General features: G+C 37.5%; 1 protein-coding gene across 1 annotated transcript in view; it reads right to left on the reverse strand.

Annotated features, from left to right (window-relative positions):
• si:ch211-26b3.4 (connector enhancer of kinase suppressor of ras 2) overlaps positions 1–20,428 on the reverse strand; it is a 55,122-nt gene that overhangs the window by 22,742 nt on the left and 11,952 nt on the right. Inside the window, exons 2-9 of the mRNA XM_036580018.1 lie at positions 19,193–19,356; positions 16,802–17,004; positions 14,156–14,243; positions 12,915–12,956; positions 9,807–9,926; positions 9,214–9,273; positions 8,451–8,519; positions 5,031–5,177 (exon numbers count right to left, since the gene is read on the reverse strand). Coding sequence (XP_036435911.1) covers positions 5,031–5,177; positions 8,451–8,519; positions 9,214–9,273; positions 9,807–9,926; positions 12,915–12,956; positions 14,156–14,243; positions 16,802–17,004; positions 19,193–19,356 — 893 coding nt within the window. The remainder of the gene's footprint in view (positions 1–5,030; positions 5,178–8,450; positions 8,520–9,213; positions 9,274–9,806; positions 9,927–12,914; positions 12,957–14,155; positions 14,244–16,801; positions 17,005–19,192; positions 19,357–20,428) is intronic.

Here is a 20,428-nt window from a genome sequence, read left to right on the forward strand (position 1 = left end):
TTATCTTTTTTCTATGCGTTAGTAAGGTGTGGGAATGAGATAATTAAGTAGTAACAGTTAAGTGATGGTCATGACTTATTAAGGTGTGGAAATGAGATTATTAAACTGTGAGAGATATGTTGAGGCCATGACTTATTAAAGCATAGGTCATGGCCTGGACTTACTAATTATCTTGTCTTGTTCTTGCAACTTAGTAAATCATGGCTAATATTTAATTACCCCGCTCCAACATCTTAATAAGTCGTGGCCAAGACTTAATTATTTCATTCTCACACCTTAGTAAGTCATGGCCAAAACTTGATTATCTCATTCTCATACCTTACTAAATCATGGTCAAGACTTAATTATCTCATTCCATACCTTACTAAGTCATGGCCATGACTAAATTATCTCATACCCATACTTTACTTAGTCATGGCCAAGAATTATTTTATTCCCATACCTTACTTAGTTGTGGCCATGACTCAAGTATCTTGTTCCCACATCATACTAAATAATGACCAAGATCTAATTATCTCATAGCCAAGACTTATTTATCACATTCCCATACCTTAATAGGTCACGGTCGAGACTTAATTATCTAATTTCTACACATTAAGTCATGGCCATGACTTAATTATCTCATTCCCACACCTCACTAAGTCATGGCCAAGTCCCAATTATCTCATTCCCATGCCTTACTAAGTCATGGCCAAGACTCAATTATCTCATTCCCACACCTTACTAAGTCATGGCCAAGACTCAATTATCTCATTCCTATGCCTTATAAAGTTGTGGCCAAGACTTAATTATTTCGTTTCCACACCTTCCTAAGTCATGGCCGACATTATCTCATTCCCACACCTTACTAAGTCATGGCCAAGACTTAATTATCTCGTTCCAAACACCTGACTAAGTTGTAGCGAGGACTTAGTTATCTCATTTCTAACACTTTACTAAGTAATGGTTAAGACTTCATTATCTCATTCACGTGCCTTGCTAAGTCGTGGCCGAGACTTACTTATCTTGTTCCCACACCTAATTAAGTCAAGGTGTTCCTATGCCTTACTACATCATTGCCACGCATTAGGATCCTGTTCCTATGGCCTAATAAGTTATAGCCATAGATTATTGTTATTAAGGGGTCCGTGCCTAAGACTTTCACACAGGACTGTGTTTTACACATGTGGAAATCATGTATACGTGTCACAATGTCCAGAGAAATTCCCTCAGCCACATTTTACGCACACTTTATGCTTTGGCTCACTGTGCCGCTTATGGGGGGGAGGGGTCAAAATACAACACACCGCTAGTATAGCAACACAGTCCAACAATACTGACCCACTTCACTTCTCATACACATGCTCACTATCATTGAAGAGGAGTCTACACACACACACACACACACACACACAGACTATCAGGCCTTGAGCTACAGGAGAAGTACACGAGCAGCTGAGAACATTTAGATCAGTCTTCAAGCAACCAGGGAGAGCATAGCAACAAGCATCCCTAGCAACAAGAGTATGCCCAGCAACAGAGAAATACTTTAACTTGTATTCCACATTCATGCAGATAAATGTGTGTTAACATGTATAAAACTATATAATATGAATCAAAACTAACTAAATGTGAATACCAGGTCGTCTCAGCAGGTCAACTAAGAATATTCAAGTCCAGAAACCACAATAGCGTCTCTATCTGATAACTATTTACTTAAGAACTCCACAGGGGTTGAGGTGAGTGTGTGATGGCTTAGGCGTGCAGTTTGCACCATGCTAATTGGTGACTAGCTAAATTAGCCTCATAGCTCCAGCGCAAAACTAAAGAAGCACACCAAACGTGTCAGCTGATGTTAGCTGAACATGTGGAGTAAGTGCATCACTCCATCACCACATGCTAAGTGTTCCCCAATGACTTGTATTGATTTTTTTCCAATGTGTAAAGGTCTTTTTATACCACAATATATGTTAGCATGAAGCTAACTGAGGTGTACTTTTACTTCTAGGCACTGGATACAATTCTACTTATGTCAGCTCTACCTTAAGAAGGGTATTTGAACCTGGTAATACCTACGTGTAACATATTCTTTATTTATATTTTCAGTTTTTTCAGTGAAAATATTTCAATTTAAAACCTTACTTTAAATGTTATCTGAGTTTATTAGCCTTGTAGCTATCTGAGCGATCTGCTGAGCTAGGTAAACAAAACCATAGTTTAAAAATCCACATATTCAAATAGCTACACTCATTTCTATGAAACAACACATCAGATAACCTAGATTAGGTTATGTTAGTCATAAAATAAAACGCTGACATTGTGTCAACAGACACTCATTCATTTTACAGCACAGAGAGAGAGAAGCAATATGGCGGCTAAGAGAAGCAATATGGCAGGCTTCACTACCCTGGATATATAAGGACGTCATCAGCAATCTTGTTCTCTATATATACGTCTATGGTCGATACAGAATGTCAATGAAATGTAAATGTAATTCCTCACATAAATGTGAAATTAGTTGTGTTATGACTAGGGTTAACATAAATACGCATTAGCGCCACTAATTTTAATACATACAATTTGTCCCTTCAAACCATTCATGGTACTCTCTTAAAAAAAGATGGTTCTTCAAGGGGTCTATAGAACCATGAACACTCAAAGAACCCTTTCCATGATTAAAGCCTTCTTTGCATCGTGAAAGAGTTCTTCAGATTGATGGAGAATGCGTTGTAGGCGGTTCTATATAGAACCTTTCTGTAGAGGGTTATAGCACCAAATAGCACCAAAAAGGGTTCTTCTGTTGTTAAAAAAACCATTTACAACACATTCTCCATCAATCTGAAGAACCATTTCACCATGCCAAGAACCCTTTAATCATGCAAAGGGTTCTTTGGGTGTTCATGGCATGATATTTGTTACTATGACAGAAACTGAGATATTAGCCCTCTCGTTCCAATACGGATTTTTCTTTTTTCTTGGGGGGGGGGGCAAATTTGACCAAATGAGACAAATAATTATTATTAAATTATTATATTATATTTAATGAATAGAGCATAATAAGGAATAATTTCAGATTTCAAGGGGTTAAAACAGGCTCCTGTACCATTAATGGACAGAAAGTCATGGATCCAGGGTTTCTGATGCCTAAAATAACCAAAAATCTTCACTTCGTGTTTAAAAACTCTCAAAAAAACAGTTCAGCCTGATACAGGAAGGCGCTTTAAGTTTAAGAAATTTTAAGCAGCATTTATGTGATGTGAACAATGACATTATGCAAAAGGACTTTTTTCCATTTTTTAATCTACACACTTAAAAAGATGGTTCTTCAAGAGCTCTTCAGTAAAGAAAAGGGTCCTATTTAGAACCATGAACACTTAAAGAACCATTTGCATGATTAAAGGGCTCTCTGCATGAAGAGTTCTTCAGTTGAATGGAGAATGTGCTGTAGATGGCTATATAGAACCTTTCTGAAAAGGGTTCTACATAGCTCCAAAAAGGGTTTCGGTATTGTTACGACATTGAGCTTGTAACCATAGAGGTACCTTTTGATGCTATATAGCACATCAATCATGCAAAGGGTTCATTGAGTGTTCAGGGTTCTATATAGAACCATTTTGTTTTCTAAAGAACCCTTGAAGAACCATCTTTTTAAACAGTGTACACCAGAATGTGTCATACTGTGCTATAATTAGGCTAGAAATGGCAATATATATACACATAACTGACATGTCAGGCCACCAATGCACATCCTCTCCCTGCTCCCTGGCGACCAATCAAATTGTTGATATGTGGTGTGTAACCAGTTGTGTCACACCCACAGTCACACAGATCAGACGTGAACACTGGAACATACACGAGAGAGAGATATGCAGGTTCATAAAAGCATCATTATGTCAGATTATTGTTTTTTTAAGTTTAAAAATAATATAGTTCATATAATAATGTGATGCTTTGGGACTCAGAACTGGGCTATAACTCTGCACACGCATCTCCTCTTTTTACCTCAACCTATGTGTGTTTTAGAGACGTGTACTCAAAGTGGCCAACAGCTGCTGAATGAAGCAATTCGACTCTCTGAAATGAAAGTACAGTGTTAACTTAAACAGTGCAGCTACTGTAGATATAGATAATATATATAAATGAAATAAAATATATATATTTTTATAGAAAGATATACACTCCACTCTAAAACAAGCACACATGGATCTTTACTAAGCTCAAATTATTATAACTTTCAGAATTTTTATCATTATTATTATTATTATTATTATTGTTGTTGTTGTTGTTGTTATTATTATTATTATTGTTGTTGTTGTTGTTATTATTGTTATTGTTATTATTATTATTTTATTATTATTATTATTATTCTTTTTAGCAGTTGCAGTCCTGAAACCTGGAGGTGCCTCCTGTAGTCATGAGAACGCACACACAAATGCGCTCTCCCATGTTCTGTGCGTCGTGACTCCGATGATGCTGACACACGTGGACCTGCCTCTGTCTGTCGGAGATGTGTAACCACGGCAACTACAGAACTCAAGGCGTCATGGCAACAAGCCAAGAAGTAATACATGCACACATACACACACGTATGCGAGTCCAAGTGCCGCAGAAGTGCAGCGTACTGTACCAACACACACACACACATACACACACACACACACACACACACGAGGATACAGTCTTGTGCAAAAGTTTGGGAACCCCGGTCCAATGACAAGTTTTGTTAAATTCAAAATTAACACATCATTTACAGGGAACACATTTCTGCACATTTTAGTGCACAGTGTATTTGTGTATTTACCAAATGTAACATATTGGGGGGAAAATAAAACGTGGCACGTGGAAAAGTTATGACACACATTACATTTTATGCTTTATTGTTTTTTGTTATTTATGTCAAACTCAGCAAATGAATAGAAACTGCACTAAAATTTAGAGAAGAGCATCATATTTGAGTGTGTTCTCTATAGAGGATCAAAAATGGTGTTTAAAAACTTTATATACCACTGTGCACAAATTCACCTGTACATTACACACAGTCTCACACACACCTGCAGTGCGAGGGGCTTCCAGCGGGCGTTTTTGAGCAGGCCTGGGGTGGAGCCGAATGTGTTCTGAGGCCGTTTCTTCAGCGTGAGGATGACTCCGCTCGGATCTTCACGAAGAGAATTCACCAGATTCTTCAACTGCCACCCAACCTGCCGGAGAGAGAGAGAGCCAGATGAGTTATTCATTACCGAAACACAAAGACAAATAGATTACAGTTACAGTACTGAGAAAAATTCAGAGACCACCCTTCATTTATTTAACCTCCAGCCAAAACAGCCATTAAGTACAAGTTATTCAGCATCAGAAAAAAGCAGAAAAAAAACAAAGCGTTCAGACTTTAGATATTTACATAGACTATGTTTTGATCTAAACACTTAATAAAGATGGTTCTTCAAAGGTTCCTTAGTAAAGATAATTTTTCTATATAGAACCATGAACACTCAAAGAACACTGCATAATTTATGGGTTCTTTGCATAGTGAAACGGTTCTTCAGATTGGCGGAGAATGTGTTGTATACAGTTCCATAGCACCAAAAATGGTTCTTCTCTTATGACAAGCTTGACATTGTAACAGTACAAGAACCCTTTTTGGTTCTATATAGAACCATTACAACACATTTTCCACCAATCTGAGCAACTATTTTACAATGCAAAGGACCCGTTAATTATGCAAAGTGTTCTTTGAGTGTTTTGACCATTTTCTTAAAATGCATAAAGTCCATGTACTTAAGAACCCTTGAAGAACCTTCATTTTAAGTGTGTACTTCAGCCCAAGGCATTAATAGAGAGAGTAAGTAGTTAAATATATACACAATCATCATTTATAGGGTACTTTCTGTTGGGAGGTTCTGCCCCAAACCCTAATCCCTAAATTTACACTTGTGAAAATATTACTTACTTTTTTTGCATTTCTTCAACTTTTTATTTCTTTTAAAGTGAAGTTAGAAGATTTAAATTTATCAAGTTTCACTTTTAAATGAAAAAAAAAAACTTTTTCAAAAAACGCTGTCCCACATTTTCATGTCACTACCAAAACACAAAGCTTTAGTCTGTAGGTGGAGCCTTATTTTAGCCACATTTAGCTGCATTTCTGTCCCTCATGGCCACATAGTGAGCAGTTGGATCCCATTGTTTTGAAGTTCATGTGTCCCAAAGTCTGAAAATCAGTGTGGTACATTGAGAACTGTCACTAATGTAACACATTTTGACAGCAAATTAAGTAAATTCAAGAAAATTAAGTAAGTTTTTTGCGTTTAATGTAAAATATGATGATTTTATGCATGTTCAGCTGTGCAAAGCTGTGTTTGCTAGTCTGTACTGGCTAGCATGTTTGAGTTCTGCTCAAAAACACCTAAAATTGTCACGACTGTCACTACAGTCAAACATTTTAGGCAGCGTTATGATCATTTTGGTATTGACAAAATGGAAAGTTAAAAACATTACTAAAATAAACATAATTAACATACTGGGTCACTCAGAACAAATGGACTGTAGTCTAAAGTCCGGAACAAAGACAGAGACAGAAAAAGCTGAAATAAAAGAAGCAGAAAGAGGAAGACAGACAGGAAAAAGAAGGACTAAATCCATAAATACAGTTTTGTGCCCTCCACAATTTGAGAAAACTGACAGTCAGTCCCTAACAGTGTTCAAAGCATGTTTCTCTCTCACATACAGGGAAATTTCTCCATAATGCTCTGGTTTAGATGCATCTCCACTAGAAACAGGATGGCTGACAGTCAGACACGACACAAAAGTCCCGGTGGATCATGTGGTTTAGGGGGGATTATTTACTGTACTCGCAGGATTATCCAGGAACGACACAAATTGGCGAGCCGGCCAGGAGGAAACGGCCACCTGGCAGTCGGCTATAGCGGGATTTTCTGCGCATATCATGTTCTTTTTGTTCTGTTTGGCTGTTTGTTGTGGTAGAACATCGATCGGTCCAACGCGGGACGGCTTCCTCTGCACTTTTACATTCAGCTCGCTCTGTGGTGTTGTGTAACACTGCGGTGTTGTCAGGATATTGATTAAATAAGAGCGTTAACGGAGGGCTGAGCGACTGAGAGAGAAAGAAAGAGAGAAAGAAAGAAAGACAGTGAGGACTAATAGAGTGATGGAAGAAAAGAAAAACAACAAAGAAGCAGAAAGTAAAGGCAGAGAGGAAGAGTGAAGAAGAGGAGGGCGAGCGAGCGAAAGAAACAGCGCTCAGTTTCTCTCTCGCAGTCCATTTTCTAATCGATGGTAGTACAACACCTCAGGGCATTGTGGGTAAATGGGGTCGCACATTCATGCACTGAATCAGGCCTGGCAGCTTTGCGAGAACGGACTCTTATTTTCCATCCGATCGCTCGGCTAAGAATAGCAGCAATCACTTTATCGAAATCAGTTTAAAAGCTTTGCTGCGGGGCTCGCCCGCATGAGAGGGCATTGTTTATGTTTTAAAAACGTGCCTATTTCAGAATATGTCTGTTTATTTCTCTCGTTCTTGGTGGTTATTTGTTGGAATCGGTTGTCTTTTAATGTGTTGTTTAGTGTCTAAATGCAGCTGTGGTATACAGTGTTTTTTTCTGTAAAAAGAGGGTCTTACTCACAACAATTACAGTGCAAAAGTCAGAGATCACCCTTCACTGGTTTAATACCCAGTCAAAACTGACAGAAAATTACCCAGAAGCCTCAACAACTACATCTAAAATCAGCTGTCTGAGTGTTCAGTGAGTCACTCTTTCCCTTTATTCCAGCTTCCATTCTTTTCAGGAGACTCATTTTCAGGTCCTCAAAGAATCTGCAGACACACCTCCAAAATTCAGTCTTAGAAGCTGGTTGATCATTTTCTGAAGTAATCAAACACATTCAGTGGTGTTGAGGTCTGGACTCTGGGGTGGTCAGTCCACTGATCAGCTTCTTTGTTTCATGTGTCCGTCTCCTTTTCTCAGTGAGGTTCTTCTTGATAGCTACACATCCTTTCAGACCCACAGCGCTGAGTCGTCTTCTCACAGTGGAAGGATGGACAGAAACACCTGTGGATGTTTTCAGATCTGAAGCAGCTTGATTTTCTCCTCTCTCTCAAAGATGAAAGCTTTAAGTGCTGTTTATCTGATTGGGGCAGTTTTGGGGTCTACCAGGTCTTCCAGGTGGTTGTTAGGAGTCCCGTTTTGTCTGTTGCTCCAGTTTTGGAAGCTCCTGTTTTTTCACTTTCTCCTTATGCAAGTGAATTATCTTACAAACTTGTGCTTAATGGCTGTTTTGATGGGAAATTAAAGGTGGTCTCTGACTTTTGAACAGCACTGTATATATCTGACTATAAAGTTTACACAATCTGTGTTAATTGTTTAATAATTAGAGAGAGAGCGAGAGAGTGAGAGAGAAAGAGAGAATGAGAGAGAGAGAGAGAGAGAGAGAGAGAGAGAGAGAGTAATACGCACCACAGTTTGGTGGTTCACCTGAATGACCTCATCACCCGCATGTATCTTCTTACACAGATCAGCAGGAGACTAGAGAGAGAGAGTGAGAGAGAGAGGGAGAGAAAGTAGAGAGAAAGAGAGAAAGTAGAGAGAGCGAAAGTATAGATAGATAAATAGATAGAGAGAGAAAAAATAGAGATAGAAAGAAAAAGTAGGAAGAAAGAAAGAGAGAGAAAGTAGAGATAGAGACAAAGTAGAGAGAGAGAGAAGAGAGAAAGAAAAAGTAAAGAGAGAGAAAGTAGAGAGAGAGAAAAGTAGAGAGAGAGACAGAGAAAGTAGAGAGAAAGAGAAAGACAAAGAGAGTGAGAGAAGAGAGAAAAAGAGAGAGAGAAGAGAAAGTAGAGAGACAAAAAGAGTCAAGAGAAGAAAAGAAAGAAAAAAGAAAGCAAGAGAGTTTTAGTGAGAAGTCGAGAGCAAGAGAGGGAGAGGGGAGACAGAGAGAAAAAGAGACAGACAGAAAGAGAAAAAAGAGAAGAGATAGAAAAAGAGAGACAACAGGTGTGGGTGAGAGAGAAAGAAACAATGGTAGAGAAAGAGAGAGAGAGAGCAAAGGAGAAAGTGGGAGAGTAATAACTCTCGTGTTAGTATGTGAGGGGTTTAGATGTGTTTGTTCGTCTCTCATAAGGAGGACGAGCATTAAGATGAACAGAGAAAGAAAGAAGCACTAAAGTTCCACTAAAGTATGAATATAAAGCAGGATAACATCAGCAGAGCATCAACTCACGTTCTCTGTAGTGCCTGTTATCACATGGAGACCATCATAGGTGGATTTAATATACATTCCCTGTGAGAGAGAGCGAGAGAGAGAGAGAGAGAGAGTGTTGATATCTATCTATTATATAAGTCTTTATATAATTATAAGTCTGCATGTTAAATTGGACTGGATTTAATATATCTACACTCAAACTATGATGCTTTGAAACTGTACAGAATCCAAATGGACTCTTTACAAAACTTTACAGGAGAAAGAAAAAATACTACTTTACTTTTAATGTCAATGGAACCTAATTTTTCCCAAGTAATTTTGGACCATTTTTGTGGTCCATTCATCATGAAACTTACACACAATGTAAACAGGCATTTTCAAACTATGTCAAAAACTGAAAAACCTGCAAAAGCTGCGTTGATAAAGTTCACTGTATTCACGCGTAACTAATTCACACATTAGGATCAATTAAATTCAAATTCACTGCACCGTTTCTTCAGTGTGTACATCATCTTCTCATTGTATTTTTGTGTATTTATCATAAAGCATTGTAAATAAAAGATTCCATAAACGTAAATGGATTATTATAATTATTGTTATTATTGACTCACTAGGCCTTCGTTGGGCATGACGTTGGTTAGGTGAACGACCTCTAGGTGGGCGGATTGCGACACCAGGGAATCAGACGACAGAGAAATGATGTGCTCACAGATACCCGACAGAGTCTTACACTGAGAGAGAGAAAGAGAGAGAGAGAGAAAGAAATAGGTGCCATATCTACTATATATATGAGAGCACAAATATGTGATAACAATATGTCATATATATACATACATACAAGAACAAAAGTATTGGGACAACTCTTAATCACTGAATTCAGGTGTTTCATTCAGTCTCATTGCCACAGGTATATAAAATCAAGCAGCCAGCCATGCAGCCTGCCTTTACACACATTAGTGAAAGAATGGTTTGTTCTAAAGAGCTCACTGAATTCCAGCGTGGTGCTGTAATAGGAGGCCTCCGTTGCAACAAGTCAGTTTGTGAAGTTTCTTCTCTCCTAAATTTTCCATGATCAACTGTGAGTGGTATTATTAAAAAGTGGAAGCGTTTAGGAATCACAGCAACTCAGACATGAAGTGTCAGACCACATAAAGTTACAGAGCAGGTCGCCGAGTGCTGAGGAGCTTAGTGCTTAAAAGTCTCCAACGCTCTGCTGATTCAATAACTGCAGAGTTCAAACCTCCTCTGGCATCAGCATCAGCACAAAAACTGCGCCGGGAGCTTCATGGCTGAGCGGCTGCATGTAAGCCCTACATCACCAAGTACAATGCCAAGTGTCGAATGGAGTGGAGTATTCTGCCGCCACTGGACTCTGGAGCAAAGGAAACGTATTCTGTGGAGTGACCAATCACACTTCTCTATCTGATGGACGAGTCTGGGTTTGGCGAATGCCAGGAGAACGTTACCTGCCTGACTGCACTGTGCCAGCTGTAAAGTTTGGTGGAGGAGGGATGATGATATGGGGTTGTTTTTCAGGGGTTGGTCTAGAACCCTTAGTTCCAGTGAAGGGAAATCTTAATGCTTCAGCACCAAGACATTTTGGACAATTGTTTGCTTCCAACTTTGTTTGAACAGTTTGGGGAAGAACCTTTTCTGTTCCAGCATGACTGAGCCCCAGTGCACAAAGCAGCTCCATAAAGTCATGGCTGGGTGAGTTTGGTGTGGAAGAAATTGACTGGCCCTCGCAGAGTCCTGACCTCAACCCCATTGAACAAACTAGAACGGAGATTGTGAGCCAGGCCCTCTCGTCCAACATCAGTGTCTGACCTCACAAATGCTCTTCTGGATGAATTGGCAAAAACTCCCACAGACTCTCTCCAACATCTTGTAGAAAGCTTCCCAGAAGAGTGGAAGCTGTTAGAGCTGCAAAGGGGGACCAACTCCATATTAATGCCCATGGGTTTAAAAAGGGATTCATAAAAGCTCCTGTAGGTGTAATGTGTGGGTGACTTTTGTCCATATAGTGTAAATTCCCACACATACACTTCAAAATCTTGTAGAAAGCATCCCAGAATATATCTGGGGTACACAAGGGCCAAAGGGTAAGATTTATGGTATATGGGAAAAAATGACAAAGTAATATAAAAATAAAAAAGACGCGCAATTAAAAAATGTTTTGTATGACTTCACTATATAGCATCTTGCAAACTGCATCTATAAAAAAAAATAATTCAAGGTTGTTTTGTACAAAACCACATTGTCTCATTCTCCTATTTAGTCCATGTATTTGTTAATTTTCCATGTCTCTGTTTCTTATTCTTCTTTTTCCATCGTTCATCCCACTCTCTTGCTCTCAGTCCTTCACTTTCTCATTCTCTCTTCATCTTATTCATATGAAACTGATGAACAAGTCTGACCTGATTTCTGCAGCTCTGATATTTATGAGTACAGCCAGTGAGCACACAGCAGTGGGACCCAGCGCACTGTTTCTGTGCTTCAGTTTGGCTGACGGATGCATGTATGATTTTAAAGCTGGCCGTGTATTTCAGACAATTTACGAACACAATAAACAGAACAGTGAACACACTGTTGGAAATAGACTTAAAAAGAAAAAGCACTTCTCAGCACTGCTAATGGCTCCGTGCAGCCACTATCAGAGGTGGGAACAAGTCACTAAGTTGTAAATAACAAGTAAGTCTCGAGTCTTCACACTTCAAGTCCTGAGTCAAGACAGTCAAGTCTCGATTCAAATCTCGAGTCAGTACAGGCGAGTCTCGAGTCAAGTCCCGAGTCAGTACAGGCGAGTCTCGATTCAAGTCCCGAGTCAGTACAAGCGAGTATCAAGTTGAGTCCCAAGTCAAAAGTCCTAATCTTCGAATTCTAAACAAGTCAGTCTGCTTTCTTCAGCTAATTTAAGGCCATAACACTGAATAACGGTAACAGTACTATAGCCTTTAAATGACAGCATGTTAGCAGTGCATGGCTGTATATTAATTTTTTACCCATTTTTAAAACCAGTTCAGCCAACTAAAAACAACCACTAGCTTGAACTGAATTTAGACGACAACAGAAACCGAAACAGTGCAGCAGTTACGCTTTGGTGCCTCACTGCTGCACTATTTAAGGTGGAACGGAAAATTCAAATAAGAAGCTGGCATTTAAAAAGTCAACTTCAGCTTCGTACATTCACTTTACACATCATTTTACTGTCTTTTCTGTAAACTTTGTTCAGCTTGATTGTTTTGGTTTCTGTTGTCGTCTAAATTCAGTTCAAACTAGTGGTTGTTTTTAGTTGGCTGTCTGCAGCCAGACTCTCTTCACGTTTCTTCCTTTTGAGTCTCGAGTCTTTCTGAGTCATGACACTCAAGTCCGAGTCAGAGTCCAAGTCACTGGTGTTAAAGTTGAAGTCGAGTTGCAAGTCTTTCTCAATTTTCTTGAGTCGAGTCGGACTCGAGACCAAATCATATGACTTGAGTCCACACCTTTGGCCGCTTTATGACATATGAAGCAGACAACCATGTGGACCAATCACAGTCAGGGGGTTGTCTCAGGTTTCTAAAAATAGGGGGTGTGTATATATATATATATATACATATATATATATATATATATATATAGATAGATAGATATAGTTGCGTGTGTATATATGTGTGTGCATGTGCAGATGTGTGTTTGTATGCGTGTGCATGTGCAGATGTGTGTGTAAGTTAAACACTCACCACATGTAGAATCTTATTCTCCGTTTCATACACAGTGCAGTCCTGAAATACACACATTATATTAGTTATACTGTGGAAAATATTAAACTATTTTAATACATTAATTATGGCCATATTTTTAAATAACATTTAATAATCCTTTGCCTTATTATGAAGAGCTTAACTGTAATACATACATTACCTTTTACAGTTCTCATACATGCATTTTATGTCTTCACACTTATATTGATGCCTCTACGGTTCTTTAGTAAAGAAAATGGTTCTATATAACGTCAAAAGGGTTCTTCTATTGTAACAAACCTGACATCATAGACAAAAACCCTTTTAGTGTTATGTAGAAGTTCTATATAGAATCATCTACAGCACATTTTCCATCAATCTGAAGAAAAATTTCAAATATACACCATTAAAGACAGAGCTGTTTCTTGCTATATGCTGCGTACACACCTGCCCTGCAAGTATATTTTTTGTTTTTCTTTTTTTTGTAATTTTTTGTCGTTTTCTTCATGATATTGCCAGAAAACTGTTTGTGAAAACGTTATGACTTTAAACGAAAAACCAAGAACACTCAACATTTAAAGAGCACACACACCACTTAAACACACACTGTCATTTATTTTAGTTGTGTTTCAGTTGTGTTATTGTATATATTGTATTGTATTATATTATGTTTTATTATCTGGTATGTATGATATATAGGTACCGATATGTAAAGATAATATGTGTCACATGTATTATATATATGTAGGTACCTATATGTAATAATAATATGTTTCATATGCGTTATATATCGTCGCTGGCCAAAGAAAAACAAGAATCTCCAAAAATAGTAACTTTACAGGAGAGGGCAAAAACGCTCTTACCTTTCAATGTAAGTCAATGTAAAATTCCAAGTGATTTTGGAGCGTTTCTATTGGTCCAATCATCATGAAATTTTCACATAGTGTAAAGGACAGCTGGTGTGTTGAAATGACGCAGAAAAATAAAAATCGTCAAAAATTGAGGTACACGGTTTTCTTTGAACAGCGACGAAATATAAGTACATGTGGAATTATAGTTACTGTATCGACTGAAAGTTTACAATCCAGTATTGGCATTTAAAAAGCACTAAACACATATCAGTCCAGTTTATGTAACTACAAAAATAAAGAACCAGGCAAATGCACACATAACACACATACACACACACACACACACAGACACACACACAAAGACACACACTCACACACACATAGACACACCTGTTGCACTATGGTGGTTAACTCGAGACAGAGTTGAACAATGTTGTTCTTCAGCACCGAATATTCAGTGACACTGACAAACGGAGACCTGCAACAAGAACACACACACGCGCACACACACACACAGGGGTGAGGGTTTTTATTAAGCACTAAATACAGCTGAACACAGTTAGCTACAAAATATACAAACATATACACATTTTAGTCAGTCCAAGTCAGCTTCTATAAATAATATGAAAATCAAGTTGAACCTCATAGCAATATAAATACATATATATGTGCCCACCTGATGACTGCTGGGATAGACTCCAGCTTCCAACCCGAACCCAGAAGGATAAAGCGGCTTAGAAAATGTGTGTATGTATATGCAATGGAATAAATACCAGAAGAAAAAGTTCTTTCTGGTTATTCACGAAAATTAATAACCAGAAAGAACTTTTAATAAAATTAGCCTCCATGTTTCAAAAGTGATGATCATAGCTCATATCATAACTTGGGACAGATAACTTGACAAAAAAGCATGTTACTATGGTAACATATTATTGTTATTGTTCTATTTTCTCCCAAAATACATGTTAAATGTCAAATAAAACATCAAAGAATAGCTCTTTACAATAATATTATAATGTTTAAAACATTATAATATTATTGTAAAGAAAATAGAAAATAAAGAAAACTTTTATTGTAAAGAAAATAAAAGTTTTTATTGTAAATAACAAACATTAATATGAAAAATGAGTCCAAACGTCTCAAACTTTACCAGACTGTTCCAGCTAATTTTGCAGCTGCTAACTGTAACTGTAACCCCACCTCTGGGGTGGGTCATAACATTTCCACTTGCACTCCTTCCCACTGAATTGTTCACAAACTGAGACACAGTTTACATTTTCATTTGTTGTTCAAATATTGAGAAAATTATTTAGGAACTACATAATGAGTCCCAGCAGTGCAGACAGAAAGTGCTGCTCCCACTGATCTGTATAGAAATGGCAGATTCAGAGCTGATTGGGTGAAGTGGACGTGTCCTTGTGTGGGCTTGTGTCTGATTTTTAAGAAATGGCCCTCGTAAACACTGAGTCGTAGCTCTCAGGGTTTACGGGTTTTGTGTTTTGGTGTGAGCTGAGGCCTTGAAGTGACTGTACACAATGATACAGTCACGATGCTGAAAATGAGCTAGTTACGCTATTGAGCTTCAAGGACTCCTCCAAGGCGTTAAAAAGTGAGATAATGGGCTTGATTTCAAAACAGCTCCATCTAACCAGCCTACACTCTACATATGTACTGAATAATTCATAGATGTTATTGAATAATTCATAGTCATTACTGAATCATGTATAGTAGTATTGGAATAAGTCTCCGTAGTCACTGAATAATTCATAGTCGTATCTGAAAAATCATAGTAGCTGCTGAATAATTCATTCTAGTAACCAAATGATTTCTAGTAGTAACTAAATAAAATATAGTAGTTACTGAATAATTAAAAGTAGATATGGAATAATTGATAGTAATAACCAAACATTTAAAGTAGTAACTGAATAATTCACAGTAGATGCTGAGTAATTCATAGATCATACTGAGTAATTCATAGTATTTCCTGAATAATTCATAGTAATATCTAAAAATTAATAGTAGCCGCTGAATAATTTATTGTAGTAACCGAATAATTCATTGTATTAACCGAATAATTTATAGTAGTAACTGAATAATTCATAGTAGCTACCAAATAATTCATGGTAGTAATGGAATAAATTATAGTAGTTACTGAACAATTGTTAGTAGATAATTATAGTATAATTTATTGTAGTAACTGAATAATTTAGAGTAGCAACTGAATACATTTTAGTAGATACTGAATACATTTTAGTAGATACTGAATAATTTATAGTAGTAACTGAATAATTTATAGTAGTATCTGAATTAATTCTAGTCAGATTAGATCTATTATTAGATTAGATTAGATCAGATTGATTGTGGTCGAATTCAGTTGAAGAAAAGTGGATCTCCAGAAGGTTTGGTCACTATTGACCCCCACAGCTCCAGTCCTTCTGAGATAAGCAGTGTGGCCTGTTAGCATCGCTAAATGTGCGGTCAATAAACGTCAATACTATCAATACTGTAATCAGCCCGGCTGTCTGTCAGACTGAAACTGTTTACTAGATTATACACATCCAGTTTGATCCAATACAGTCTGTTCAGTTCAGTTCACTCAGTCACTCTAACTCAGCCGAGCTGTCAGTTCAGTTTAGTTCTGTCTGAATTTAATCTGGAGTGTTAACTCAGCATTAAAACTTCTAAACTTTAGAGAGAGAGTTCAAATAGAGAGAGTCACCTGACTGGTTAACACTGCCATCTAACAACAGTGCTTGTGTTACAGGATTTCTGGAAAACTCACCACTGTTTGGTTTGATTTCATTGGTTTGAATTTAATCGAGTTCTACACTGAGAAAAGTGAAGCACTGAATTTGTATGATTTAAATCTGCACATCGTTTCCAAATGAATACAGTTCAGCACATCAACAGTTCTGCTGATGTAATATATTTTATTTTATTTATTAAATGAAATAAATTCAGTGCATTACCTTTTGTTGCAGTGTAGCTCATCTGAATACAGTTCAGGTGAATCTGCTCTGGGTTTGGTCAGTTTACCTGTCCAGCCAGGCCAGCAGGTTCTTGGCCGCCCCTATCAGGTCCACCACAGACGTGAGGAAGTCGTTGGGCAGTCGTCGCGACACTCGGCCATCGTAGTGACCCCCGCGGCGGCGGCCGGTGATGAAGTTCTGGAGGTTCTTGGCCGAGGCGTTGAGTTTGTGGGAGAGAGAGCGAAGATTCTCCGTCTCCAGACCATAATTCTGAAACAGCGTTAATTCATAATTAATCAACTGAATGAACTGTATAAAATGAATTATTAAAGCAATAATATATCTAATTTATATAATGTTATAATCCACTATAACTGATTAATGTTGAATAAAGTCTGCTTCATTTTTTGACCAAAATTAATCCAGATAGGGTCGCTGTGTTCCTACATAGTTATTATAGTTATATTAATTAGAAAATCAATCTAACTATAATAACTATATAACTATTTCATTAATGAACAAATTTGGCATTTCAAGTGTTTCTATTTACTGTAATTTGTCTTTTAACAGGGCTAACTTGTGATTTTTATCCATAATAAATCTATTTTAAGGCATACTTTGAAATCTATTTTAAGGCATACACTCTGCATAACCTGCATGATAAACTGATGCAGTTTTCACTATCAGGGCTTCGTAATCCAGGTATCGGTTTTACCCCTAAGAACTGTGGTTAAATCTGAGATTTTATGATTCACTGAATCATTTCCTAAAGAATCAGAGTTGAGTGGAATCACTGAGAGGTCAGACTTCGTCCCATCATCCCTGATGACCTTGTGAGTCTTCTGAGCTCTGAGGATCAGGAATCAGCTCTGTGGTCTCGAGATGCTCTGAATGATTCACACTGTGTTCACGAGTGTTTGTGTTTTGTTAGCAGTTGCTAATTCAAGGAGAAACTCTGTAATATCATTGACCCCAGCGCTAACACAGTTGTGGTTGTCGTGGCAACCCAGCGAAGTCTCGTTTAATTAGCATAGTATCCTATCTCCAAATCTTTTATTGATTTTTTTCCCTCCATTCAAAATAATCTCTCTCTCCCTCTCACTTCCTCTCTCCTATCTCTCTCTCTATCTCTCTCTCTCTCTCTTCTCTCTCTCGCCTCTCTCTCTATCTCGCTCTCTCTCTTCCTCTCTCCTCTCTATCTCTCTCTTTCTCTTCCTTTCTCCTCTCTCTCTCTCTCTCTCTCTTTCTCCTCTCTCTCTCTATCTCTCTCTATCTCTCATATATTAGACCGCAATGTTCCTTTTTTGTTTTTTTTGTTCCCCCCATTTCTTGTTTTGTTATCATCATGTCATCACCGTGTGAATCAATAAAAGGTTTGGATGAATTCAATTCTCTCTCTCTTCTCTCTCTCTCTCTATTTCTTTCTCCTCTCTCCGACTCTTTTTCCTCTCTCTCTCTCACTCTCTCTATTTTTCTCCTCTCTCTGACTCTTTTCTCCTCTCTCTCTCTCTCTATTTCTTTCTCCTCTCTCTGACTCTTTTTCCTCTCTCTCTCTCTCTCTCTCTCTCTCTCTCTCTCTATTTCTTTCTCCTCTCTCTCTCTATTTCTTTCTCCTCTCTCTGACTCTTTTTTCCTCTCTCTCTTTCTCGTTCGTTTTATAGCCAATAACACACACACACACACACACACACACACACACACACACACACACACACACACTCACACACACACAGTTCTCAGAGTGTTTGTCTCCTGTGTTTCCTGCTGGGTGCTAATCACACAGTGCAAAGTGAAGTGATTCGTTTCTGCAGTGTTATTAGAGCAAAGTAAACACATCATTAACACTTCCTGAAACACACACACACACACACACACACACACATATGCACACACACACACACAAACATATTTACATATACAAGTGTGCGGTCAGTGTTTAATATAATAAACATGCATAATAATATGAAAATTGTTAAAGATTAATCTATAAACATGATTCTAATATGATGCTGATGCTCTACAGATTTTATATGATATACAAATAAAAAAGCAGAAATCTGCAAAAAATTAGGAAAAAGTGATGAACAGAGCTGTACATGATTCAGAACTGACTAATAAAGCTGTACAAGCTGCAGAAAATCCAGAATAAAGTTCTAATAAAAATTAATATTCAGAATGAAGTTCTAATAAAATTAATATGTAAAATTTAGTTCTAATAAAATTAACATCCAGAATGAAGTTCTAATAAAATTAATATCTAAAATGGAGTTCTAATAAAATTAATATCCAGAATGAAGTTCTAATAAAATTAATATCCAGAATGAAGTTCTAATAAAATATACATAAATATGCATAACATCAATGTTATTTATGAAAAATCTATGACCATCGCTGGTGACTATGGATCCACACATACACCCATCCATCCTCACAGTTATGTGCACACATTCACACCCACCAGCGCGCAGAGCAGGTCCACCGCCTCCAGGATGAGCTCCTGGTGGCCGATGCGAGTGACCCCGAGCTCCTCCAGCTCCTGGTGGGTGATGTGCAGAAGCTGCTCCCCCGTGATCTGCTCGCGCTCAAATGTCCGAACATACTGCAGCAAACAGTCGTCCAAACCTGACAAAAAGAGAGAGAGTTTGAGATGTTAGGTGTTTCTTAAATTAGGTCATAGGAGGTGAATAGTCCAAATGAGCTCCATGTTTTATATATATATATATATATATGTATATATATATATATATATATATATATATATATATATATATATATATAGCATCTGGCCCACAAAAAAAATTGGCATAAAAATTTGTTTCGGAAAATTTTCAACACAGCAATGTTTGGGTCCCACAGTATAAAATGTGCATCACTGAACATAAAAGGACAGATTCTACTAACATAAGCTTGTTTTATATCTGAAATCACTTGCTTTAGCTCAGCTATAGCTACTTTTTTCACATCTCTAGCAGGAAACTTTTTTCACATCTCTAGCAGGAAACCAGTTGGAGTGATATTAAATGCAAATAAGTTAATTCATCTTCAATTATCAATGTCCATCTTAAATCTCTATCTTTGATTTTTGTTAGCTACTAGGGTTAAAGGTTGGTGAATTAGCAGCTGTAAGCTACATTAACTCCAGTGTTTAAGACTGTTAAGTAAAAGTAGCCTAACAAAAAATCGAAAAGGTAAATTAAAAAAACAAAAAAAAACAAACAAACACTAGGTAACTTTAAGAACTGCAAAATGTCCATCCCCAAGTATCTGGCCCACAAAAGAAAAAAAAGTTTGCATAGAAATTCATTTTGGGAAATTTTCAACACAGCAATGTTTGGGTCCCAGAGTATGAAATGTGCATCACTGAACATTAAAGGACACATTGTACTGCCAATTATTTAAAAAAAGTCAGTGAAAAAAGCACCATTATGAGCCCACTACTTTAAAGCTGCACTTTGTAAGTTCTGTGGATTTGGCGACCTCTCTGGTGGAATTGCAGGTAACTTGCGGAAGAATATTTTATATTCTTATTGTTAAACAAAAAGCCTTCAGAATGCTTGAAAATGGAAGTGTGGGTCATGTGAGCATGAATTTGGCTCGAGTGCATATACACACACCTTTCAGTCACTCACATTCGCTCACTCACTCTTATTATACTTCAGTGCTTAATGTGAAGTGACCGCATTGGTCAATAATG

Source organism: Colossoma macropomum, unplaced genomic scaffold (assembly GCF_904425465.1).
Source record: "Colossoma macropomum unplaced genomic scaffold, Colossoma_macropomum, whole genome shotgun sequence".
NCBI lineage: Eukaryota > Metazoa > Chordata > Actinopteri > Characiformes > Serrasalmidae > Colossoma > Colossoma macropomum.